Source organism: Mirounga leonina, unplaced genomic scaffold (genome assembly GCF_011800145.1).
Source record: "Mirounga leonina isolate KUSES-001 unplaced genomic scaffold, KU_Mleo_1.0 Mir_115, whole genome shotgun sequence".
Classification (NCBI taxonomy): domain Eukaryota; kingdom Metazoa; phylum Chordata; class Mammalia; order Carnivora; family Phocidae; genus Mirounga; species Mirounga leonina.
Window position 1 is genome coordinate 8,514,090 of NW_023270268.1, and position 26,424 is coordinate 8,540,513.

Genomic DNA, 26,424 nt, shown 5'->3' on the forward strand with positions numbered 1-26,424 from the left:
TTCTGTCCACTCATCTGTCCCCATTAGATTGGCACCATTGACATTTTGGGTTCGATAATTCTTTGTTGTGGGGGGTGAAGGATGTTCAGCAGCATCCCTGACCTCTGCCCATGAGATGCCAGTGACATCAAAATGTGACAGTCAGGGAGCCTGGGTGGCTCAGTCGGTTTGGTGTCTGCCTTCGGCTCAGGTCACGATCCCAGAGTCCTGGGATCGAGTCCCACGGTGGGCTCCCAGCTTTGGGGGGAGTCTGCTTCTCCCTCTGCTCCTCCTCCCACTCGTTCTCTCAATCTCTCTCTCAAATAAATAAATTCTTTAAAAGAAAAGAAAATGTTTAAAAAAATGTGACAATCAAAATGTGCCCAGATGTTGTCAAATATTGGAGGGGGAGATGCAGGGAGGCAGGAACCCAGTCACCCCCAGATTAAGGATCAGATGTATGAATCCCTGCAGAACACGGTCTTTCACATGAGTAGCCCCAGCCCTTGCCCAGAGCTTGACAAAGAGGTGCTCGAAGAATGTTTACCTGATATATGATTCAGATGAATGAAGCCCTTTACTTAGGAAGAAATGTTTTATTGCTCATGTAGAGGGTCTCTGTTCTTTAAAGATGTCTACAATATAGTTCTTTCAGTGCTGATAGTCCTAAAATGGCCTTAATCCTGGACACACAGAATGGAAAAAGTTAAAGTCAAGATATGGTTCACCAGGGGGCGCCTGGGTGGCTCAGTTGGTTAAGCGACTGCCTTCGGCTCAGGTCATGATCCCAGGGTCCTGGGATCGAATCCCACATCGGGCTCCCGGCTCAGCGGGGAGCCTGCTTCTCCCTCTGACCCTCTCCTCTCTCACGCTGTTTCTCTCTCGCTCGCTCTCTAACAAATAAATAAATAAAATCTTAAAAAAAAAAAAAAAGGTATGGTTCACCAGGAAAGGAGTGTTTTTGTTTTACCAAGTAATTGTATTAAAAAAAAAAACAACATACAGTACGTGAAATACTCACATTAAGTGGGTTCCCAGGGCACACTTAAAGCAAAGACAACATGCCTTTTTTTCCTGCAAGGGGCATGTTGAAAAATGCAATAGCTTTGTGGGCAGTTTTCATTTTGTAAGATCCTTTTATTATCCACTACGTTTCTTTCCTTGGGTTCCTTAACATTTTCAGGTCGAAACACATCCACTTACCCGCTGATGTGAGATGTCAGAAACCCCAGCAGGGACCTGCGCTCTAAGGAGGTGGGGTGGGGGGCGGGCGGTTATAATTCCCTGTTCCCGGTCAGGCCTGGGAGATGCCTCGCCTGATCCCCAAAGAGTTAACTGCTTCTTCCCCTCCTCCCCTCCCCCTTCCAGCTTTTCAAATTGCACCTCGGAAGAGACTCCATCTACGTTCCTTTGAATTCTAGGGGTTTTGAGTCAGAGAAGGGATGACTCTTCTCTTTATCTCCTTAGAGAGAAAGATCACAGAGCCCTGGGGCTGGTTTCGCTCTGCGGTTTCCAGGATGGAATTCAGCTGAGCAGCCCAGGGGCGGGGCTGATTCTTAAACTGGCCTCTGGGTGCAGCTGATTTAATTAAACCGGGGTTTTTTTTGTCTGTCTGTGTTCTAAAGGGCTCTCCTTCGTTTTTCTCCGCTGCCTTGCTCCTTTGTGCCGAGGAGCAGGGAATGTCAGAAATAGAAACGGAGATACTTATTCTCACCTTCTGAACAGTGGGTACCACAGAGTTTCAGGAAGGGACTATTCCCTGAGGTGTGGGTATGGTTCAGGGATGCTGTAGCACCCAGAGAGTGGCAGTCGGGGTTGGCGGGGTGGGGGAGAGTGGTCCCCACCCCTGGACAGTGTAATCCATGGAGAGCTGGAGCCTGGAGGAGCGCCCCCTAGTGGGAGCAGTCACCGTGCAGCCCGCACAGGGAGAGAGCGGGGCAGGGAGACTAACTTCCCTCTCCTCCTGCCTTTGATCCCCTGCTGGTTGTCTCCCATTGGCCAAACCCATCCCAGTCAGCAAGGGAGCCTGGGTGATGAGGTTCAGACAGGTCAGCCTCACAGAGAACAGGGCGGGGCAGAGGAGGGTGGAAGATGGATCTAGGGATCAAGAGAACCACTGGCAGACCATTCTCAGACCCGTGGTGTGAGGAGTAGGGACCCACAGAGGCCACCTTGTGGATTTATGCAGGGTTATGAGTGGGAGGAATGAGTCGGCTCCCTCACACCCCCACCACCCCCATCGGAGGACCTTCCTCCTTCTCTTCTTTGCTAAATGACCGACAGCCTGGGGCACCCCGTAGTTCCCAGCACAGAGGTAGTGCAGGGACAGCCCCAACTTCCCTTTTAGCATTGCCCTGTAACTTTTGGCAACACCAAATCCCATGGTGTCTATGGTGGCAGCAGACACAGTAGAACTGCCCCATGAGGGGGCCCAGCTCTGCCACAGAATCTGGGAGCAGGCAGAGGATGTTGGTCCTCCTTCTCAAGGCTTTCGGCACCCCCGTGGCACAGGAGAGGACGTGGAGATGGGCTACTTCAGTGGTCCTCTGCCTTTAAGAGCAAGCAAAGAAATGCTATATTACTGTCCAGCTGTGGTCCTCCAAAATGTGTTTCATAGGAGGCAAGTCCGACAGGGATGCTATAAAATCAAATCAGTTTCAGCAATCTGTATGGTCTTTCTAGGAAAACTGAGAGACGTGTTAGCACATTAAAGACTCTGAGAAGTCCTGCAGCGAAGAAATCTGTTTAATTCTCTTTACCCTAAAGGCTTTGACCACAAAGTCCTTCCTTAATGAAACACCTGTTCTAGTCCCTTGAACCACTTTGAGGAAGGTGAGTTGAACCAGGAGCCAGTCCATGGGGTCATGGGCATCAGTGGCTGGAGCTTGGAGAAGACCTAACTTACACAGACATGGTAGCCATGGTTCTCGCCAAAAGGGGCCTTTACTCAGCCAGCAATTCCAGGTTAATGGTTTTCAAATGGATTGTGTTTTAAGACTAGAATAACATTCCATTATTATAGCGTGTTAACTTGTGTTATTTCACCCCCAGCAACAGAACCAACGTCAGGTTGATCTATAACCACAATAACTCGAGTACCATCAGGTCAGAGTTTCAAATGTAAAAGGTCATAATGGTGCAAGCAAGATTAAGTATCAGGGCATCACAGGGCAGGATGGATAAAGTCATGGGATCTGACATCAGCCCCAAGAGCTCAAATCCCAACTCCGTCACTTCCCAGCTTCGAGGGCTGGGGAAGTCACTCACCCTCCAGGACCTAACGTTCTCCTCTTTAAGATGATGGCTATAGTAACGCCCCCCTCAGGGATTGCCACGAGCAAGGGAAACTTCCCTTCCCGCCTGGTGCCAGGAAAGCAGGCTTTCAGCGAACACGGAGTCAAAGAGGAACATTCTGGCCTTGCTGAGGGCTTGGAACTAGTTCATATTGCTTAGATTTGGCAGAGAAAGCAAAGAACATTAGCAGATGACTACGTTGAAGACAAAACAAGAGACTGTTAAGATGACACAGCTGTATGATGTAATGATGTTGAGTTTTGTGTGTTCTGGGAAAATCAAGGTTCCTGAGACCAAAGTTATGACAAGTTTTGTTTAACCCCATTGCCACACTCACTGAGATTATTTGTTTCGGTTACATAATCATTCCAAAATTTGTTTCATTGTGCAACCCTGTAAGTCTGTATTTTAAATTATCTTATCAAAATACATTTTTTATCGTCTCTCCTTGTCTCTCCCTCCCTCTCTCTTTCCTCAATTTTCTTCTCCTCTGAAGAGACGTTTTCAACGTCAAAACTTTTAAGACACAAATTTTTAATGTTTTCTCCCCTCAACTGGCTTTGAAAGATCCATCATTTCCTTCGTGTGATAAACAACTAAGAAGCGTATCTTGTTTTCAAGACAAAGAATAAATGTCTTACATTAACTGTGAGGATCTTTTAGAAACAGAAGTTCTCTGATCCTTGCATATGGCAAAGAAGGACAAAACTAAGGGCCGACTGAACTATGGCAGTTGTCAGCGGACATTTGCTTCGAGGACCCCGCTCTGACTGATGGAGCACTTAACGTGGCGTCCCCTGTGTCAGTCACCGCGGGAAGCTCCCCAGCCCAGTTCATCGTGCCTGGCGAGGCACAAATGCACATTCATCAAACCTGCCCCTGCCTTTGCTCCACTTTGAGATGTTTTGTAAAATTGCCAGTTTTAATGCAGATGCGTGAATCAGGCCAAGGAACGGACAGGGTAGGAGCACCTCAGCATTCTTCCCCTCCTCAAAAACACTCGGCATCGCTCAGTACAAAACACTTGGCATGACTTCTGTGCACAAGCTCTTGGCTTATCCTAACAGTTTTATTTTTAACTCAAGTTAAAAGAGCGTGTGTGACCGTGTGTTTTCATTCAGATCGGCTCTAAATTGCTGTGATTACATGTTTAGAGCTTTACATACGTTGATTCAATTTCAAAAACCTCTCGTTAAGTAATTAGCTTCTTTGGATCAATCTCCTTCCATGTAGTTGGTTGTTGCATCACATTCCTATTTAGGCTGAAGGACATTTGTTTTGCTCACCGTGGCCGGCATCCCTCAGTCTGAATTACTGCAACGATTGTACCTACTGTTTGCCCCCTTTTACGGCAATCGCCTTATAAACTCATGAGTCAAATTTTTCTGCCTTTAATTTTTCCTCAGATTATTCCCTTTATCTGATTCTCTCTTTAACTTTCAAAGGCTCTTAAAAAACTGTCTTGTTTCTTTCAACATTGCACAATTTTCTAAGAAATAAACTGTTTTCCTACTACACATTGCAAGTTCATCTTAACGCTCTTAACCTGCTTCAGGCAAGCCGAAGGTCATCAATCAGAGATAATTCACTCAAAATGTGTCATTGTTTTAAATTAATTTTATCTCTTTTATGCTTTCTGGATTTTTTCCAGTTGCCAAATGCCAACCAAGATTTTTCTTGGAAAAATCACATCATGAGTTTTTCTTTGTGTCTTCTGTCTTGGCACTTTGGTTGTTACAGTCACTGGACAAATTTGCAATTTATGTAGCTGACGCCACGTCCTTTGGACGATTTTATCATATTTTCAAGACTTAGAAGTTGCTTTTTCAGGGCGCCTGGGTGGCTCAGTCGTTAAGCGTCTGCCTTCGGCTCAGGTCATGATCCCAGGGTCCTGGGATTCAGTCCCGCATCGGGCTCCCCGCTCAGCAGGAAGCCTGCTTCTCCCTCTGCCACCCCCCTGCTTGTGTTCCCTCTATCGCTCTCTCTCTGTCAAATAAATAAATAAATAAAATCTTTAAAAAAAAAAAAGAAGTTGCTTTTTCTTGCAGGAAAGTTTGGGGGGGTAAGTGTGGTTGACAGTGAGGGGGTGGTAAGACCTCATGCTACCATTTCAGTGTGAAGAATGTTTATAAATGGGGGCATTCCCTGACTTTTCCCCCAGTGCTGAGCCTGGTTCTCTGTCACTGCCCTGAATTACCAGGGTGCCCTGAAAGGAACCCCCACCCCCGGTCCCGGTTCCAAAACCTGAGCTCAGAAGCTGCACCTCCTCTGCAGGTGTACCTGGCGGCAGGCACCGTGTATGGACTGGAAGGCCAGCTGAATGAACTGGAGGGTGCCGCCCGCTGCATCCACAGTGGCACCGATGAGACCGAACTGGCAGACCTGGAGGACCAGGTGGCCACGGCAGCAGCCCAGGTTCACCATGCTGAGCTCCAGGTAAGAACTCCCTCTCTGCCCAGATGGAGCACCATCGTGAAAGGGGAGAGGGCACCCCATCTTCCACAAGAATGATTGCAGAGCCTTTCTATCAGTTCTCTAGCATGCTTGCACGGTCCTTTTGGGTGGGTTCCAACAACCCTCCTTTTTAAAAATGACAGCCTTGATAATATATCAGATTTCTCATTAAACCTATGGCACCTTCCTCTTGGACAAAATCCCTGACCCACAGGTGGGTCTCCTGGCCAAACAGGTCCCCATTCCATCCCAAGACCATCCTTCCCTAACCTTGATCACATGGTTGATGACTTACTTGATGCCAGTTTCCCCCTCTATACACTAAAAGCCCCATGAGGACAAGACTACAGCTGCCTAGCTTAGCACAGTAACTCCAGTGCCTACTGTAATACCGGACATGGGTTTGGCACTCAATAAAAATGGGGTGAATAAATGAATGAAATTAAAATTTAGTGTGGATTTCTCAGACCAATATGTTGCATGATTTAGATGTGGCCGGTTCAGAACCGAAATGATGTTATTTGTAACTTTGTGAAGACACTAGTTTGAAGCTTACATGGGTATTCCCATGGCCTCTGACTCTGGATTGGAATGGACTGTGGACTAAGTCGCTGATTCTCAGCCTGGGGTCCATGAGTCATGCTGGTCTCTATGGTATACGCTCAGTATAGACCTCTGGTTCAGTGATATTTCTATAGACCTTGCATCTTAAAACTGCATCCTAGGGGACCTGGGGCCAATGGAAACCACCTATGGATAGAGAAGATGATGCTCTCGAGTGGTAATTATTTTTTAAATAAATATTTTTGTTTTAGAGAGTCAAAAATCCCTACCACTACCGGCAGCATCAAGCACTCTAGAGAATGGGAGGGCGCCCATTCTCCACCCTGTGGATGAGTTAATGCAACATGCTAGGAATGGTCTCATTGCACATAGCCCTGTCGACTATTCACTGTCAGCAAGAATGGCTGAAGACCATCTCTCCTCAAATACAAATTATTTTCCAGAAATGGAATGTTGGTTTCCACCCAACATTTAATCAATATATGATCAAAATTATATACAGTAGAATCAAATCCCATTTGTTTTCTGGGGGTATACTTTGCAGCAAATACTTCTTGAGTGGTTTAGCAGGAAGTAATATCATTTATGGGTGTTTGGCAGGGTTTTACTGGATAGTTATTCCTGCTCTAGATATTTCTAGTCTTAAATTATTGGAGCCATGTTTTATGGCAGAAAATCCTGGAGTCCAAAATGCCCATGTTCTATGGGTTTGAATGTGCCTAGTCTTTATACATTTTTAAATATGACAGTAATGTGATCAATAATGCCTAGTGTTCAGTGAGCCTTACTTGGTGCCATGAGTTGTACTCGACACCTGACCTCATTATTGTAATTAATCCTTTCAGCAACTCCGTAACATAGCTACTGTTATCTTCCCCCTTTTATTTCTAGGGAGCCTGAGGCTCAGGGAGGTTAAACCACTTGCCAAGGTCAGATTTCTAAAGAGTGATGAAGCCAGGACTTGAACCTGTCTTTCTGACCTCACAGCCACAATCTTCACCAGTCTGTGCTGCGTGGTTTTCTGAGAAATGTGCTTGTCCTGCCATCAGACACATATCCACTTGCAAATTGTAGTCCTTAATTTGCAAGGGAGGTTGTCAACATTGCCTTCAGTTTTATGGATCTTCACAATGTGGGAATCCTCAGTACCATGGAGACTCCCCCTACTGCCTTCCTGCCACCAGAGAATGAAGCCTCGTGCTCCCTGTTGTCTGTTTCATCCCAAGTTGTCCCCACTGAGGAGGGTAGATACGCTAAACTTGTTCTTGGATTAGGTCAGACTCTAGGGACTCTCTCACCTTGGAGTTTACCCTTGGCACAGGATTGCCTGGTGCTTTGGGAGACTGCAGGATGAGCCATGGGGTGGGGGGGTGGGGTGCTGCTGTGCTGTCCACTGTCTCGTGCAACATCATCTCTCTGAGCTTCCTGGGGAAGGTCTCTCTTAACTCTCAGTATCAGGAAAAGCTCTTCTTCTGAGCACTGGGTCTTTGTCTTGTGGACATAGAATCCTACACTGATCTCTTTGCTTTGGCTCCCAGGAAACTCAGAGCTGAATTAGTCATCCCCTCTAGCAAGTGTAAGGATCACTGGGTATGCAGTCTCAGGAATGAAGTGGAACATAACTAGGTAGATAGAAGAGAGAGAGAGAGCAAAATGTAGGCAAAATCAGCCCTTGGTAGCCTTCTTTCCTCTTTCTCTGGCCTTTGCCCTAGGAACTAAAACTCAAAAACTTAACCCCTTCTTATTCCAGAGCCTGCCGGTCAGCAAATCAGGAGGTGAGCAGCTTGCTCTCCCAGTGACCTCTCTCTCAGGGCCTGCCAAGCAAGGCCCTCCATCGAAACTGCTTCCAGGAAAGAACATGGGCATCTAATCCACACCAGCTGCACATGACTGATAAAAGTTTAGCCTGCAGCTTTTCTCAGGGGCCTGTTCAGGTTACTGGTCTCTAAGCCAAAGGAATGTAGCTTTCAATATGAAATGTGAGGAGTCAGAACAAGGAGGCATCTGGGGGCCAGGGAGGGGCAGGGGCTGCACGGTGTCTCCCCTGGGAGCCGGCTGCTGGACAGCTTGGAGTATTTCACCAGTTGCCACAGCCTTGGCCTCTGCCCTCCTCCTCTTCCTCTTCTGACCAAGACTGCCTGCGCTTGGGGCGAGGGGAAGCAGCTCCCATATTCGCCGACCCTTCAGTCCTTCTCTCTGCACTTCTGTAACATCTGTCCCAATAGGCTTTGTCCGAAGAGGTCCTCAGTAAATGACAGCAGAATTTGAATTTGTCCTGAGCAGCTCAAGAGAACAGAGGGGTAGGGGAAGTGGCAGAGACCTCAGGGGCCACACACACTGGCTGCTGGCCGACTTTCAGGTTCCCTGTCTGATGCCCTGGCAGCACTCAGGCTGTGTCCAGAGATCACAGGACAGCTGTGATCCCCACCTCCTCCCTCCACTCTGCTAGCCTGTTCCTGCCTCTCCCCGTGTCCCCCATGCCAGGCCTTTGCAGATCCTCTTAGAATGTGGCAGTGTGGCAAGAGCACGAGGACTGGCAGGAATTCGGAGCTCTGCCCCAGACCAGCTGTGAAATGTTGGCTATGTTACTTATCCCTCTGAGCCACAGATTCCTCATCTGTAGAACCAAGAGAATGGTACCTAGGTGATAGGTTTATGAATGAGTTCACGTATTTAAAATGCTTAGCATGGTGATAGCACATATTAATTAATTTCTAAGAGCAGGGACTATGTCTTCTTCATCCCTGGGGACATGGATGGGTTAGGGTTCTTTCTGGGCACTGACTGGGCTCTTGCTCTCTGAATCTGCCTTAAGACTCTTGAAAAGTAATCTGAACTCTCTCTGATCTTCTGATGTTATAGTCGAGGAAACTGATGCCCAGAGAGAAAAGAGAGTTTCTCAAGGCACTCGTCCTTTTAATGAAAGAAATGGACTTGAACCAGGGACTGCTCGGCCTCCCTCCTAAGAGCTGGTGCTGTGGTTTTTGTTCACGGAGTCACAGAAGAACAAAGAAGGACCTATAAATCATACTTGCCTTTCAAGGCTCGCATCAAGTGTGGCCCACTCTGGAAGCCTTCCTGATCACCTCCCTCCCCTCTCCCCACCATGCTGGGCTGGGGTTCCCATCATGCCACGGGCTTCCACTTATCTCTAGAGATATATCCCTGACAAGGGTGTTGATATACTCTAGAGCTATCAAACTAGACATGTAAATTTACAAAGGAAGGCCTGTGTTTTATTTTCTTACTACAGCACTAGATAGAGAAGGGCTTGGTAGAAGTTGAACGAATGAGGGGCACCTGGCTGGCTCAGTCAGTGGAGCATGCGACTCTTGATCTCGGGGTTGTGAGTTTGAGCCCCACATTGAGTGTAGAAATTACTTAAAAAAATAAAATCTTTAAAAAAAAAAAAAGAAGTTGAATGAATGAATGAACGAGCATACATCAAAGCAAATTTGTTCATTATAGATTCCTGTCACTTTTAACAAAGATTCCCCCCACCTGTGCTTTTCCCCTACTGATTCTTTCTGTTGCGTTAAGATCTCTGATATCGAGAGCCGGATTTCAGCCCTGACCATTGCAGGATTAAACATAGCACCCTGTGTGCGCCTCACGAGAAAACGAGATCAGAAGCAAAGGAACCAGGTGCGTTTGTCCCTCATTTCCTCTGTTGGAATATTGCACGACCTGCAATATTTAGAAGATAAAATATCTTTGGCTTTGCGAAGGTGTGTTGACTGCTGTGTTCTGTTTGTAGGTACAAACCATAGACACATCAAGGCAGCAGAGGAGGAAACTGCCTGCCCCACCAGTAAAAGGTGTGCTTACAGTAAAACCACAGAGCTACCAAAGAATTAAGCCTGACTTACTTACTTTCAGTGACTCAGTGATTTGAGTTTGAGGATCAGACCCAATGGGGAGTTCTCACCCAGAAGTGCTCTTGTGAAGAATTTTATCTTGAATCCCCCTAAGAAGCAGACCCCAGGACAAGGATGGGATTTGGGAAGTGATTCCAAGAAACACTGGTAGGAGAAGCGAGAAATGATTCAGGGAAGGAAATTAAGTCAATGCAGTGCAATTTAATTCGTAGTTTATTTCTCTGGGCAAATGAGGCTAAATCCCGCCTGAGGACTTCAGGGAGATAGTATCGACTGCACCTCAGAGTTTCCCGCCCAAAGAATAGGAAGATGAGGATTTCAACTCTCAGCTGTCATCCCCTGACATGTACTGGGGGGAGGCATTAATTCCCTGGTACTTCTGCCCCACCCCATGCATGAGCCGAGAGAGAGTGACGGTGCTTACAGAAGCATGCTGTTGGAAGGTGCTGGATGCCAGAATGTGTGGTGATGTCAGGGAAATGTGGGCAGGGCACCAGAGGCATCTAACACAACGAGCAACCCACAAGGGATTCCAGCGATGCTGGTGTTGTCCTCCTCCTCCACTGGGCGTTTTCAACAATTTCCCTGGATTCAGGAGCCACATATGATCGTACCAAACTAGGACTTTAGGTCTACAGATCAGAAGAGTAGACAGTCAGAAGATATGTTTGAGTCTTGACTCCATCATTCTTTGTTCAGCATTTATTGAATCCATAAAACCCCATACAATTACAATGTATTACAGATCCGGGGTCCCTTATTTGAAACCCTTGGATAAGTATATGTTTCAAGAATGTCTTGGACATTAGAAAGGTCATATGGTACCTGTATAGTATAATTCCTAACAGCCCCCTCCCCGTGGTGTCTGGGGCAGCATCTGATAAACACATTAACAAGAGAATGTTTACTCTCAGTGGGATGGACAAGGATTTTAGATGGCCATATGTCAGTGTAAGTCAGGTTTTGCCATTGGACAGTTTGGGCCCTAAAGTTTTAAGGATTTTCAACTTTTAGAGCCTTTTATATTCCAGAATCGCAAATAAGAATTTATGAACTATAGATGGGGCACCTGGGTGGCTCAGTCAGTTAGGCACCCGACTCTTGATCTCAACTCAAGTCTTGATCTCAGGGTCATGAATTCAAGCCCTGTATTGGGCTCCATGCTGGGCGTGGAGCCTACTTAAAAAAAAAAAAAAAAAGAAGAAGAATTTATGAACTATGGTGGATTATCTCCAAGCTACCCTTTCCTGGAAAGCCATGAATGATTCTTGAATTTGTTTGGTGCATATCATAAAAGTAAACACAAAATTAAAAGCTTCTGCAGTCAGACCTGTGGACTGGAATGAGATGCCAAATCTAGAACCAAAATCTGGGTCATGGGGACACCTGGTCTTTCTTCTTCAACACTCAGCCCAGCTTCTGGGTATCACTTATTTCCATTTGTTTCCTTTTAGCTGAAAACATGGAGGCATCTTCAGTGACCACCATGAAAACATTTAACTGCAACTTCGTTCTCCAAGGCTCCTTGACAAACAGGACTAATGAAAGGAAAAGCACCACCAAGGATTTGATGGTAAGTCAGCTGTGTCTCAATGCCCATCACTTGCACTGTAGATGGGGCCTCCATTCTGTAGCCCTTCTGTCCGCAGCTCCCCCATCAGAGCCCCAGGAAGCATCCTTCCTGCATGATCTCACGGTCTGTTGGTTGGGGACGTGGGGAGAGTACGGGGAACGGGGGGGGGGGGCGGTGTGCAATGAGAAGTGATGAGCACCCTGCCTGGTATTGCTAACCTCTTTGATACGTGGATACATCCTCACAACTATATATCCAGTTCCTTGTAGGGTTTGATATGAGAGAACTAAAAATGCAGGGGCACCTGGGTGGCTCAGTTGGTTAAGCGACTGCCTTCGGCTCAGGTCATGATCCTGGAGTGCCTGGATCAAGTCCCGCATTGGGCTCCCTGCTCGGCAGGGAGTCTGCTTCGTCCTCTGACCCTATCCCCTCTCATGTGTTCTCTCTCTCTCAAATAAATAAATAAAATCTTAAAAAAAAAAAAAAGAGAGAGAGAGAGAACTAAAAATGCATACATAGGAGTGTAAGGTCTGGTTGAGGTGTCAGAGTTTTTATCCTGTTTTTGATCCATATTCACTCTTCCTTAAATTTCTTGTTAGCCATTAATTACTTGTTGTGTTCCTGAAAAAAAAGTCAACAGCTGCCCCTAAATGCAGAGGAAGGGACAGGAGATAATTTGCACAAACTCTGGAGAGCCTGTAAAGAGGGCTAACGGATCGTTTGACCGAACACCTACCTATGCTAGGCGCTTTTTCTATGGGAAGGGCTAATCCAGCTACACTGCCTCTGTGGTACCATTATGCTGAGGGCAGACGGGGGGTGGGTGACAAGATTGAAGCAAGGGCAAGTTTACTCTGTTGCCTTTTACGCATCACCCATCCCTCCCTTCCCTTTCCTCCCCCTCATGGTCCCTGTCCCCTGAGTGCAGGAGCCCCAAGTAATGGCATAATGGTCGCCATGCCCTTTGGGGTTACCGAATGGCAACAGCGCTGCCCACTGCTTTTTCTTCACTGCTCAGCCATGACCCCTGACCTTTTCAAGTCCAATTACTTGCTCCGGGCTGTCACTTTAGAGAGCTAAAACGCTGCATTTATCGCACTTCAAAGGGCAGACCATTAGGGCCAGGGAAGGAATCTGTTATAAATAAGATCGTTATAAACATTGCCTCTCAGAGAGAGAGAGCAGAGATTAGTGGTCGCCAAGGGCTGTGGGGGAGGGAGACACCGCTTGGCGGGTAAGAGGTTTTGGTAGGCTCTGAAACTGGATAGAGGTGGTGGCCACGTGACATTGTGAGGGTAGTAAATGCCCCTGAACTGTTCGCTCTTTTTTGGCGGGGGGGGGGGGGGGGGGATCGAGTCTGGAGCAGTGACGGCGCACTCACTGTCTCCCCGCAGGAGCCCGCTCCGGAGTCGGCGGTGACGTATTAGCGCCCCGGGACTCCACTGCCAGTGACCCACTGCCTCCGGCCGTACACGACAGTGCCTTGACCCAACAGCCATCGAATACCGTCCGGATTCCCACCCGAGGAGAGGGCCTGGGGGAGGCCACGGTGCGCCGCTGCCCAGGGCTGTCCCGATACCTCACCCAGAAAGCAGTCCCGGACTTGCGCACTGCGGTCCTGCCGCGCTCTGCCTTAGGCTCGCAGGGGGATCCGAGCCAGCCGGCCGCGCCGCGGGCTTCCAACAGCAGAGCGCCGTGGGCGCACGATGCATCTTTTCCCTGTCCGCTTTGCCACTCTCTGTTGTCTTTAAGATCTCTCTCTCTTTTTTCTTTTTTTTTTTTTTGGTCCTTCTGATTGAACTAGAAGTACGTGTCAACAGTTATTTGTCCAAAGGAAAACTATTGGGGGGGGGGCGGAAGGAAGTGAGATGGGTATTATCATTTAATTCACCATCAGTTCTTACTGATCTCTCACAAGCATCTTTGTCCCCCAAGCGCTAAGGAAAAAAAGTGCAAATGCCCCGCGTAGTGAACCATCGGGCCTGTCCCATTTGGAGAGCGTGCACCCGGGCGAGGATGCAGGTCTCCCTTTGGCCACCTCCTTCCCGGGAAGTCCCAACCCCCTCCCCCCTCCCCCCTCATCCCCCGGGCATAACCAGTCAACCAGTCATTCCCATCGCTTTGCCATCACAAGCCACGAAATGGAAAGCTCGGCCTCACCCACGCCATGTCCAGGTCCATCTGAAACAAGGTCTCATTGAGAGTTCAGGGCTCTTCCCTGGACTTACTGATAGTTTCCCCACTCTGAAGGGGAGGGGAGCTTGAGAAAGCCTCAACACTGACTTAACTTTAGGGCACTGCCCGGAATCCACATGATGCGGGTTAGCCAATGACCGCGCGTCCCCGTCTAATGGGGTTTAGGTAAATGGATTCTTGCAGACAATAACCACGTGAGAAAATTTATTCCCCGATAAATATTCAGCAAAAGAAGTAGAATGACCTTAAAGGTAAACCTGGTTAAAGAATCGCCTTGGGAAAACTTACAGGCATGAAAAAGGCAAGGATAAACTGAATTTAATGGACACAAGAGCTGACACGAGCTCCATGTTGGTGGTCTCAAATGCATGACTATGTAGAGTGTACGTATAAAGGCAAATGGAATGGAATTTCGCACAATGAATTGAGCATTTACAACCTTTCTTAAATCTGTCCCTGAGACATTCTGAATCTAAGGAAGCAAATGATGGGAGGCAAGTTTGACCGAAATTTATTAAGTGATTGCTTTCAGGGAGGCAATTCCTTCTACTTTTAATCGTTAGAGCAACCCTCTTTGGTAGGTATCCCCATTTTTCAGATTTGGAAACGGAGGGGACCAGAGAGATTAGTTTGCTAAAGTCACACCTTGAAACTAAGTCTAATTGGAATGCCCCACAAAAGCCTCACTCCGTGTTTGTTTCAACTTCTACATTCTTTTGCTGCTACACACATTCCCAGACCTGATTTGCTGCTGAGATGTGCGTTATGATCCCTTCCTGATGGGGGTCTACCTATCTTCCAGTGATACTCCGTGCTGATGCTGTGTATGTGTTATCCCACAGAAATGACTCCTTTGAAATAAAGTAAGTCTTTGGCTTTTTGTTCTGTTGGTGTGACTCAAAGCAGACAAATACAAATTTTAAAAACACAACAAAAAAAGATCTGAGTTCCAAATAGAATGTTTTCTTTAAGAGGCATGAAAAGCAACTACTGTTGTGTTACAGTGTTAAAATACTCAGTTTTCTTTGACAAAAATGTGTACTGTGTAAGCCTTGCAAAAAACAAAAACAAAAAACAACAAAAAAAGAAGAACCCTGCTCTATGGCATTTGAAATTTTATAAAGGTTTCCTTGTGCCAAATGAGTGCAAAGATTTAATTTACTATTAAAAACCATAAGCATATGTTATAGTTTCAGAAGAATTATTTTGTCATCAAGTGATTTTGATCTTCAGTGTCAACATATATTTTAGATTAATTTTTATAAATGAAAATATTTTGATGGTTTAAGAAAATGAGGACAATAAGACCATATCTTTGATGACTTCTGAAAGTTATGCTTGCCTTCATGTTATGTGCATATTGCCAAGAATTACTGTCAAGAGAAATGATAAAGAAGTAAAAGTCATTTATGAAAAATAATGTCTGTGCGTGTGTGGTTGTTTGGGCTGGGGAGGACTGGGAGTGCAGAGGGGACAGGGAAAGAACGTTCAAAGCTACTGTTCAAAGCTACCGACATTCAAAGCTACTGTTGCTCCCCACCCCCATTCTTTCCAGTTACACCACTTGCTTCTCCATTGTTCATTGTCCTGAGAGAATTCCCCAGTATAAGACCAGCAGTTCTCAAAGCAGGGGGCAGGAGGGGAGCAGTGTGGGTTTATCCCTCAGGAGACCTTTCTGATTGTCATAACTTGGTGGGGGGTTGCTACTGGCATGTAGTGGAGAGTGGCCGGGGATGCTGCTAAACATCCTAAAATGCATGGCCACCCGCAACCGAGAATTATCTCGCACAAAATGTGAACAGTGCCAAGGCTGAGGACCCTGGGACCCTGGGACCCTGGAGGTAAGCCTGCACATGAGCGGAGAGGCCCCTGCCAGTCTCTGCAGGGATGGCGTAGCTATGCAGGAAGCAGGACTGTGACTCTCCCAGAGTCTTTCACAGGTTCAGTGGCAACTGTGGCCTCTCTGAGGCTGGCCTGCCCAGACACTGGACGTTGCCATCCCCAAGGAGGAGTAGGAACTCTCCTCCGACCGGAAGTGAATGAGAGAAGAAGAACACGAATGGAAGCCACGGGCCTTCGCCACCTGGTGGCCTAATACGGTCGTACTCAAACTTGAGTGGGCATCAGAATCACCTGTTAAGACACAGATCCATGGGATTCACCCAGTCATCCCCAGCGCTTGGTCTACCTTTCTCTACATGACTATTCATGTGCCTGGCACAACAGTATTTGCTAAGCATTAAAAGCAAACAGGCTAACATTTAGGTGGACAAGGCATTGCAGATGGGGGGAGGAAAACATCAGTAGGCCCATCTGAGGTCCTCTTCAGGCGGCATTTTCTGGCTGGAATTCCTGGTTTCTCCATCCTCCCTCCCCCCGGCCCCACCCCCACAGGATAGCCAGATACGTAAGGCAGTAAAGACAGTCCAGTCACGTTCTAGCGGCAGGAGCATTCCACCTCTCTAACCCAGAAGCCCCCAAAGCATTGCTGAGCAACCAATCTGCCTCATCAATCTGAATATTCAAGAGAACCTATTTGAGCCAACAATTTGAATATCAAGACTGAAGGGCAGCTATACTCTTAGAAAATTTACAGCTCTTCTTGCTTCTGGGGTAAATGGGAACAGTGTAGCCATGATATTTTCCCCTAAGAGATAAGTGCTTGATTTGCCATGACCAAAAAATAAATAAATAATAATGTGACCTAATAGTCAAAGCACTTGAAGGCTGCCAGAAAAAACTAGGCTCCACTCTTAAGACTTTCCATTTACTAGCTCTGTGGCCTATCGCCTTATATGTGAGATGGGTTATAAAAATCTTCCTAGTGTTGTTAAAAGGTTAAATGAAAAAAAACAAAAACAAAAAAAAAGGTTAAATGAAATAACCCATGAGGAAACTCAGCAGAATCCTGGAGTACTACAGGTACTATAGTGTTATAGGTATATATATTATAGATGTATATATATTATATTATAGGTACTTTTTCTTAGGACAAGAAATCATTCAGGGGCACCTGGGTGGCTCAGTCGTTAAGCATCTGCCTTCGGCTCAGGTCATGATCCCAGGCTCCTGGGATCGAGCCCCGCATCATCGGGCTCCCTGCTCAGCAGGAAGCCTCTTCTCCCTCTCCCACACCCCCTGCTTGTGTTCCCTCTCTCGCTGTGTGTGTGTGTCTCTCTCTCTGTCAAATAAATAAAATCTTTAAAAAAAGAAAAATCATTCAAATATCTGCACCATGACTTAGGCAAAATGCTGTGCCTCACTCTTCCTACCGACAGTAGAAAAGATCATTGCTCTAAAATACGCACTCCTTTTGCACCTGACTCTGGGAGGAGCGCACTACGCTTGACGTTGGGCTTGGCCATGTGACTTGCCTTATGGTTGGTGGAACATACTTCTCTTAGCTCATTGGGCTGCTTTGACAAAATTCCAGAGACCAAGCAGCTCATAAACAACAGAAATTATTTCTCATAGTTCTGGAGGCTGGAAATCCCAGACCAGGGCGCCAACATGGCCAGGGGCGGCCGGAAGCTGTTGCAGACTGTCAGCTTCTCACTGGGCCCTTGCCTGCAAGCAGGCGAGGGATCTCTCTGGAGCCTCTTTTAAAATCACACTAATCCCAATTGTGAGGATGGCTCCTCGTGACTCAATCACCTCCCAAAAGCCCCACCTCCTTACACCATCACCTGAGGGGTTAGGTTTCAACATATGAACTTGGGGGGGAATACAAACATTCTCCAACCCTTGGTTTGAACTTGGCCGCATGACTTGCCTTGGTTAATAAGATAGTAGCAAAGAGCTACATAAAGGGCTTTTTGAAATATGTTTGTGGAGTTGGGTTTGTCCATTTACATTTTGCCATTCTGAGAACATGCCACAGGCAGCCCACTGTCCAAGGAACAGACCCAGACAACCAACCTGTGGCTTGCGGCCAAGCTCAGCTGAGCACAGCTAAGTGAGATCAGCAGATCCACCCCACCAACCTTTAGACATATGAGCAAGAATAAACCATCCCTCTTTTAAACCACTGAGATTGGCAGTAGTTTATTACACAGGAATGACTAACCGATTCACTCCCTGAAAAATGCGTTTTATCACCTTAGATTAATCCTTCTGTTGGGGATGAAATGAAGATGAGTGGCTATCAACGGTAAAATCGCATGCCAATATGAAGGATGGATAAGCAAAGTGTTGAGCTGCTTGGTTTTGACATTTCACAATTTATACAGGAAATTTCTGTTATGTTTACATGTTTCCCCAAAATGTAGCACCTCTCGCTCTCTCTCTTTCTCTCTCTTGCTCTTGTTCTCGCCCTGTGTGTGTATGTGTATTGATCTTTCCAAAAGGTCCTCTATTCATTGAAATTTTTGATAAAACACTGAGGCACAAGAGACATTTGGTGTGTTCTTTTAAAAATAACTTCTCACAACAACTACTCCATTTTCTCCCAGGGGAAGTATTTCCCATGCACAATTTGCATTTTACAGAACAGTTGGTTGTGTGAACCTTCTGTCTCTGCAATTGCGTTATAATTATGATAAAGTGCAGGTAAATGGAGTTGCATTTTAAACAGATTTCAAGGGGCTAGAAAACTTTAATACGCACTTCAAACATCAGAAACTTCAAAGAATTTATTTAGAGGGACCCAGTTTGGTAGAATCAAGTCCTGCAATATGGAAAACTATGTTTTATATCAAAGCTATCATGTTTGATAAAGATGAAAGCATTAAGGTAGTGCTTCTCCAATGTTAAGGTGCAAATTCTGCTTCGGCAGGGTCTGAGGTGGAGGGGCGGGTCACGATGCTGCAATTCTAACAAGCTCCCAGGTGATGCCAATGTTGCCAGCCGCACCTGAGCAGCAAGGTTCCGAGGTTCTATGGAGTCCCTCAGAGGGCCCCCTGCGGGATAGAGGCCAGTTACCCACAGCGGTACCCTCTTCATTAACACCTCTTTTCTGACTTTCTCTCCCTTCATTTACTCACATTATCCCTCCTTCAGCACGTATCCTGGGGTCACCTCCCCAAGGAACTACTGAACACAGAGTCTCCTTTGGGGAAAACCCAAACCAAGACATTCCCTGCATGCATGTGCATATTTGCATTGGCTTCCTGCACTGACCTGAAAGCTTCTTCAGGAACTGGGTTCTATTCACCCCGCACAGAGCCCAGCACGGAGCAGGTGCTTGAAACAAATGTGGTTCATCTAGGATGGCCAAGGTGGTCCCAGCTCTAGGCCGTGTGGTTGCCCCACCCCCATGTGACTGAACTGAAGATTATGCACGACAGGGAGCAGTCCCTCTCATGCCCATCCAGAGGTTGGGAGTGAGCAGCTTCAAGACACTGAAGTGCACAGGAGAAATCTTAACACCAACATGGAGGAGCAGGAGGCACCCCCAAACCTTTACTTCACCCTTGTCCCTCTTCTAGAGGCAGTAGGGCAATCCCAGGTGGCAATAGACAGTCCAGGCACCTGCTCCCTAGAGTCTAAAAGCACAAGCCCTTGTATCCATAGACGCTCACAACCTGCAGGTCCCAGTAGATGCCAGTAAATTCGGCTTAGTTTAGCTGGGCTCCAGGCTGAGCAAGAGTTAACAGAGTTCTTGGATGCAATCATGGCTTCTTGCCATCACCGATAAGGTGGGAAAACTTTGAGATGCTCACTCGTTTCATTGACTTCTTTGAACACAGCCCATGTGCCCAGCCATGACCCATCTTTTCTCTGAGTGGATCCCTCTCCTTTATTCTTTGCCCACCAAAAGCCAGAACTCCAAGAACTTAACAGTTAAAGTAGTAGTCCAAAGTGGGGTACAGATGACACATGGGATGTAAAGATGGTCAGCTGGGGGTAGGCAAAAGAAAATGCTAGGACTTCTCTTTGTACTTATTTTTTATCTGGAAGTAAGTTTACCAATATGAAATATATGATAGATGAGAGGACATGTAAATAATTTACAAATGAATATACCTATTTTGAGCATGCATTGTCAGTTCTTCCTAATGGGATATGTAACCAAAAAGGTTTGAAGACCACCTACTAGTTGGAAAACCTAGTATACTTCTGATGGCTCAAATTCCCCCTTGAGTTGGTCCCCACCCCTGTCCTGTCAGGGACAGTGCTAACTCTCAAGACCTGACCCAGTGCTTGAAGGGCAGCTGAAAGCAGGGCAGAGGTGGGGAGGTCATCCTGAGAGCCCCAATCTATTGGTTTGGCCTGGGATGGGTGTTGCTCCATCCCTTCAGGGAAAAGCTCTCTGTCAACCTTGACTGTCTTCCTTGCTCTCCTCCCCAGCCCAGGGAGGGAATGTCTACTTACTATCCAACTATCTTAATGAACTACTGAAAGACACCAGGTTATTTTTGTCCAGAAACGACCCAATGGGCAGCCTTGAGGTGTGGGGATTTCCCATCAAGTTTCCCTGTGGTTCTCTGAAGTGGACCCAAATGGACCCTCTTACCTCTGCTAGTAGAGGTAAGAGCCATGTGGCATTGAGAGGCAGGTGAACCAGGCAACAGCCTCCCCTCTATCCAGCTCTGCCTCCCTTGATTTATAGCACCCAAAGCCCTACAGCCAGGTGGGCTCAGCTGTTCCCAAGCCCAGCTAACCTGACAACCTCTGGGCAGTCTATTTGTGCAGGAAAAGGCACCGAACATTCGCACATCTGTCATCTCTTAAGATCTTCCATGAGTCCAGGAGAGTCTGTACTCTGCTATAATCAGAGCCATTTGGAGAGTATGCCTTTGGCACTTCCCAGACAGCCCCAACAAGTTTGCTAAGTTCTCAGTCTGTACTTGCCCAAGAAGGTTGGAGGGGCAGGTCTGAGATCCTGGTGGCCTGAAGACCACCATCTGTGTTCTTCGCCATGTGTTGTGTGTATCAAATGAAAAGGAGCAATGCTGGCCCAGAGCCATGATAGGCCACAACCACGAGGTGTTAGGTAGTAAGGCGACAGGATGAAAAGGCATGTAACTGTTGTTCATTGAGCAATATGGCCACTACTTAATTGAAGATAAAAGGGCAACTTGCAGGTAGTGGAGGTAATAAGTATTTTCTGTTGCACTTCCATCTTCAACATGCCTCCCTGTTTTCTTGTAATGACAGTAACTTGCACTTTTCAAGCCTGTCTTTTCTGGTTTATTCTTCCCTACTATTGTATTCACTTCATGACAAACTCACTCAGAAGTCAGAAAAAGATTTCCATCTTTGAGGAAGGGCCAGTCTTTAAAAAGGGAAGGCGGACAAGTATTCTTTGCCCTGATAAATGTAGACCATGTGTCCCAAATGCTCTGCTGAGAATAGACTCTGAATGAGCATTTCCATCCCATTTGTAATTTGGGTCTTTGTAGAACCATCCTGGTGATGAATGGGTTGCTTTCCTCAGTCTGGCAGAATCGAGGTTCCTTCCTTTCTGTCTTTGAATGACACTATTATTGGCTTTTCTGTGTCCAGTAGCAATTCTGAAATGCTGCCTGTCTGAGGTTCAGTGGCTCTGCTGATGTCACTCGGCCAAATGTCAACTTGGTGCCCATCGACTGTTGAACTGTCTGATGACAAAGGAGTAAGTCACACCTTCTTGACTTGAAGCAGTTAGGATTGTGCTCTCCTGGCTTCCACTCTGTCTTTGATTGCAGGGGAAAATATACATCTTGGCTAAAGCTAAAATGACAGATCTAAAATGTCATTGGGAAGCCTATTCCAGGCATTGTCAGAGCCCTGTACCATATGGGAATTCTGGATCACAGCTCCTGGCAGGGCCCCACTTACCCTTTGTGGGTCACAAACCATTAAAACTAAGACCTTTCTCAACTCTGTGTCTTCCCACATTATATTCGGTCCCCTGGAATGCCTCCCTCTGACTGTGAAAAGCCCTACCTAGTCTTTAAGAAGGCTTGGCTCAAATGTCATCTCCTCTCTGATGGTCCTGACCCCTCCCAGCCTAGGAGAACCCTAGTGCAACCCAGATGGTTGAAGGTGGAAGTAGACTCCATGCCACTCAAAAACTAGGTTCAAATCTACACTGGTTCAAACTCCTCTAATTCTATTTCCTGTGAAGCCCAAAGCCTTTCCCAGAAGCCTGTGAGTTTGTGCTTATGAAGATCCATGGTTTCTGATCTTTGCTCCCTTGTTGCAGGCTCCATTTTGCACTGCACCAATCCAGACAGGAAATTTAACCCTTCACCATTTTCATTTAAAACAACAAAGACAACAATCTATCATCCCTTAATAGTAGACATCACTGAAGGGCTCATGGGCAGCAGGAGCTTGTGGAGGTTGGGGGGTGGGGTGGGGAAGTAGGTGGGGACATATCACCTAACAGCTGAAAATTCCATTTATTTTTTATTTATTTATTTTTTTGAGATCGTATATGGATTTAATTTACTTAATCCCCATAACAGCCTTACAGAGAAACAGCAAGTCTGTCCATATCCCCCACTTGATAGATAAGGAGAAATTCAGTAACATGCCCAAAGTTACACAGCTAGTATATAGCAGAACTGAGACTCACACCTCCACTGTTAGGTCTGATCCCAGGCTCTGAGCCACTGATCTGCACTGTCCCCTAGCAGCTTTGATGTCAGTTCTTCTTTTATTTTATTTTATTTTATTATGTTATGTTAATCACCATACATTACATCATTAGTTTTTGATGTAGTGTTCCATGATTCATTGTTTGCGTATAACACCCAGTGCTCCATGCAATACGTGCCCTCCTTAATACCCATCACCGAGCTAACCCATCCCCCCACCCTGAAAATTCCATTTAGACATTCCCGTTCCTCAAAGTCCTCTTTCCAGTCAATACTGGACTTCCTACACAGCACCAGTCTCCTGTTATGCCCTGCCTCCTCCTCTCTGACCTCCAGGATTGCTTGGCCAACTCCACAGGCCTCTGTGATGTCTTGGCCCCACTGAAAACTCAGAGCAGAGGTGTCCCACTTTCTGCCCAAGCACTTAACACAGAGAAAGCTCTCCACCTATGCAGAGTGCTGGAATTCACTGTTAAGATTCATTTTCCACCTAAGTTGCATGATTCACTCCTTCCTCTCAACACAGAGCATTTTGTATGTTCCCCCATCACCATCCCATTTATCACAGATAAAAATAATTTATGTGCATGTCTGGATTGATACGGTGCATTTTGTCTTTAGTCCATAATTAAAAGTAAGACACTAAAAAGTTTGAGAGGCAAGTGACCTGGTCAGATTTGTGAGTTTATTCTTTTCAATGGCTCTGGTTTTTTAGTGTAAGGAATACATGAAAACAGGGCTAATTTGGAGACTTCCCATGGAGTCGAGGAAGGAATCAAGACAGCTTAGATTAGGGCAGGGAGAAAGGAGAATTTTGGTGGATCCAGGAGACATTTTAGAAGCACAAACAGGATTTGGGGATTGGTTGGATATGGGGAGTGAAAAAGATTGAGGTGTGAAATAGGGAAAACATTGGTCCCATTCACCGAGCTGGGGGATGGTGAGGAAAGACAAATTCCTTTTTGGATATGTTCCGTTTGAGATATTGGCCAAGTGGAGAGGTGTAGGAGGTAGGTGGATCTACATTTGTAGAGACCAGGGCTGGAGGTGGATATCAGAGGGCTACTGGGACACAGATGGAACTGGAAGGGTACACATGGATGTAGTCACTGCGGGACCTTATAAAACCTGACTGGTACCAAGGGCCCTGGGCCTGTGGCTCGGCAGGGGAAGAGCAGCCAGAAGGGTAGGAGGAAAACCAGAGAAAACTGTCCACCAAAAATAAAAATCCAAAATAAATAACTAACAATACAAAATTTAAAAAGATAATAATAAAAAGCCAGAAACTGCCAACCATCCCCAGAACACAAACAGCTGGGAAAAGCCCCAGGAGTCCGCATGCACTTTTCCCTGTAACTGCTGCCCTAAAGTAACCTATAGCTTCATCATAATACATTTACATTGTGGTTTCTACCCCCCCTTTGGGGGGGAGGGGAGGGACGGCTGTTGTGATACAGGACAAGGACCATATAGGGCCCCAAACTCCCCCTCCCAACCTGTAGGAGGAGTCCCTTAGATGATTGAAAGCCATCTCAGAGACTGCCCTAGCTCTGACCCTTAAACAATGCAAGCATAAAAAGAGAAGACACCTCCAGCCCCTTGTACAGTTGCCATCTCTGGGCCCGCCTGTTCTCCCATCCTGAAAGTGTACTTTTGCTTTTGCACTTTCTAATAAAGGCTTGCTTACTTGAGAGTTTGGCTCTGAGGTCTTTCTTGGCTGAACTCAAGAACCGAGGAGGCTGGAAGGGACCCACCGATGACATAACCACCTCCCCACCCAGGCCCCAGGCAAGAGTGAGGCTGAAAGCAGATGCTCAAGGGTTGACGGCTAACTCAAAGAACCAAGCAGGAAGTGTGGAGAGAAGGGAAGAAGGGTAGGAAGGCCCACAGGTTTCCTGCTAGGGCTGTTGGGTCAGTGGCAGCTCCATTTGCTGAAACAGTGGAACAGATATGGGATATAGTAGTACTTTCGTTTACTCTGAAGTTTGCTCATATTTTTGTTCAAACTGATTTTGCAATCTCCACACTTTTTAATTAGCTACTCTGAAAGACACCTAAAATTATCACTCTGAGTAACTAAAAGAAGACTGGTTGTAGCGTTTCCACCACTACTGTAACTTAGCACCCTTGGCTATACAACATGGAGACTGGGTTTATGGCCAATGGTTTATAATATTTTCACAACATCCTAGCTCATGCATGAAGATAAATCTTATTCCATTTTCTCTGTTCATGTGCTTACTGTGACAAGTGCTCTTGAAAATATTGTCTGTTATATTGCTTGGGGTCCTTTATTTATTTTGGAATTATACACCAAGAAACAAGGATGTTGCCCTCCAAACCAATTGCTCTTATTGACCGCTCTACAAATTTTCATGTTTCTGTTAAGGAGTGTTATCACTAAAGAGGACTAATATGCAAAGGATATTAAGGTGAGGTGGTGAACTGACTAGCAGGTTTTCTTTTACTTAATCTGTTTTCTCCTCCTCTCTCCGTGTCCTATCCATTTCTCAAGGCCAAATGGCTTTATTTACATAATTGCCCACATTTGTTTCCCTTCCTCAAAGGTGTTTTTGATGCAGAATAACTTCCGTTCCGTCTTTATTCTTTAGTGCAAGGGGAAATCCTAATGCATTTCCTTTTTCCTGGTAGCTTATTGTAACCAGTAGAACCCAAATAGGAATGATCTGAGCCCCTCCTTGGTCTACAGATTGTTTGGAAATAGCTACCTCCTCTACTTCAGCCTTATCCCTATCCTGACACCATGATGCCGCTGAATGCATCTCTGAGGTTGCCAGGCCACTGGGCTCAACCGTTCTCCACTGGTGACTACTCCTTATTCAGCCTCTAGGATGCACACATCTCCTTCCTTTGGTATCCAAAACTCCATCTTCTGATTTTCCTCCTATCTTAACAATCACACTGGCAAGTCTGAGCAGACAAGGAACCAGCAAAGGTGCTGGAAATAGTGTGACAGATGATATGGAAGAAAACCAAGAGAGGGTGATGTCATAGAAACCAAAAGAAGAAAGGAGTAGTTCACTTCATCAAATACTGAAGTCAAGTAAGGGGGGAAAAAAAACAAAACATGAAATGACAGTAGATTGGGAATATGGAGGTCAACCAAACTTGGTCAAGAATGGTCTCAGCACTATGGAAAGACAAGCCTGTTTGGAGGGAGTTAGGAGAGATAGGTCTTGAGCAAGTGGAGAAAGTAATATAAACAACTCTTTGGAAGTTTAGAGAAATGGGTCCTGGCAAGAAAAGGAATGAGGTCAAGGGAGGTTTTTATTTTTGTCTTTTTGAGATGGAAGATGCTAGAGGATTTTTGCATCCTGTTAGAACTATACTATAGAGAGAAAGACATTATAAATGCAAGCAAGAGAAGGAGATTCTTCCAAGAGCAACGTCCTAGAAAAGACAAAGGAGGAAAACAGTGATTCTTCATCCATTGTAACAAGACGCAAGGTAGAGAGCAGAGGCACAAATGCAAGGAAATTTGGAGATTTGCTTGGTTGGATGATGTTTGTTCCCATCCGATTGTTTCTATTTTCTCAATAAAGTATAAGCAAGGCCATCAGCTGGTATGAATATAGGGGAAGAAGTTGGGTTTTGCAAAGAGAGAAAAGGTCTGAAATCATCACTGTAGTGAGAAAAAGAACATCCTAGGAAGTACAGCAAGAAGTGAGGTACTGACTGCCCTTTTGAGATTTGTAGTTTAGAATTTAAAATGAGGCTGGCTAATGAAAACAGAAATATTGTGTGTAAAGCACTTAGTCCTGACCTGGTACATAATGCACACTCAGTAAATGCAAGCTATTACTATTTTGCCACATGAATATGTCTTTATTGTTTGCTTAGATGAGATACAATCCTATCAAGGAAGGAAGGGAGGGAGTGAGGGAGGGAGGAAAGAAGGAAGGAAGGAAGGAAGGAAGGAAGGAAGGAAGGAAGGAAGGAA

At 46.1% G+C, this 26,424-nt stretch overlaps 1 protein-coding gene and 1 long non-coding RNA gene across 5 annotated transcripts in view; one reads left to right on the plus strand and one right to left on the minus strand.

The window, feature by feature from the left end:
• Positions 1–15,115, plus strand: part of MYRIP (myosin VIIA and Rab interacting protein) — a 400,010-nt gene extending 384,895 nt beyond the window's left edge. For 2 of the 4 annotated variants that reach the window (XM_034992452.1, XM_034992462.1), the window contains exons 13-16: positions 5,548–5,709; positions 9,832–9,936; positions 10,049–10,109; positions 11,624–12,076. In XM_034992452.1, coding sequence (XP_034848343.1) covers positions 5,548–5,709; positions 9,832–9,936; positions 10,049–10,109; positions 11,624–11,934 — 639 coding nt within the window. In that variant the 3' untranslated portion in view covers positions 11,935–12,076. Of the gene's footprint in view, positions 1–5,547; positions 5,710–9,831; positions 9,937–10,048; positions 10,110–11,623; positions 12,077–13,136 lie in introns of those variants that run through there. The other 2 variants (XM_034992478.1, XM_034992470.1) reach the window with 2 other exon arrangements.
• LOC118002191 overlaps positions 1–26,424 on the minus strand; it is an 86,477-nt gene that overhangs the window by 40,140 nt on the left and 19,913 nt on the right. The window lies entirely within an intron of this gene.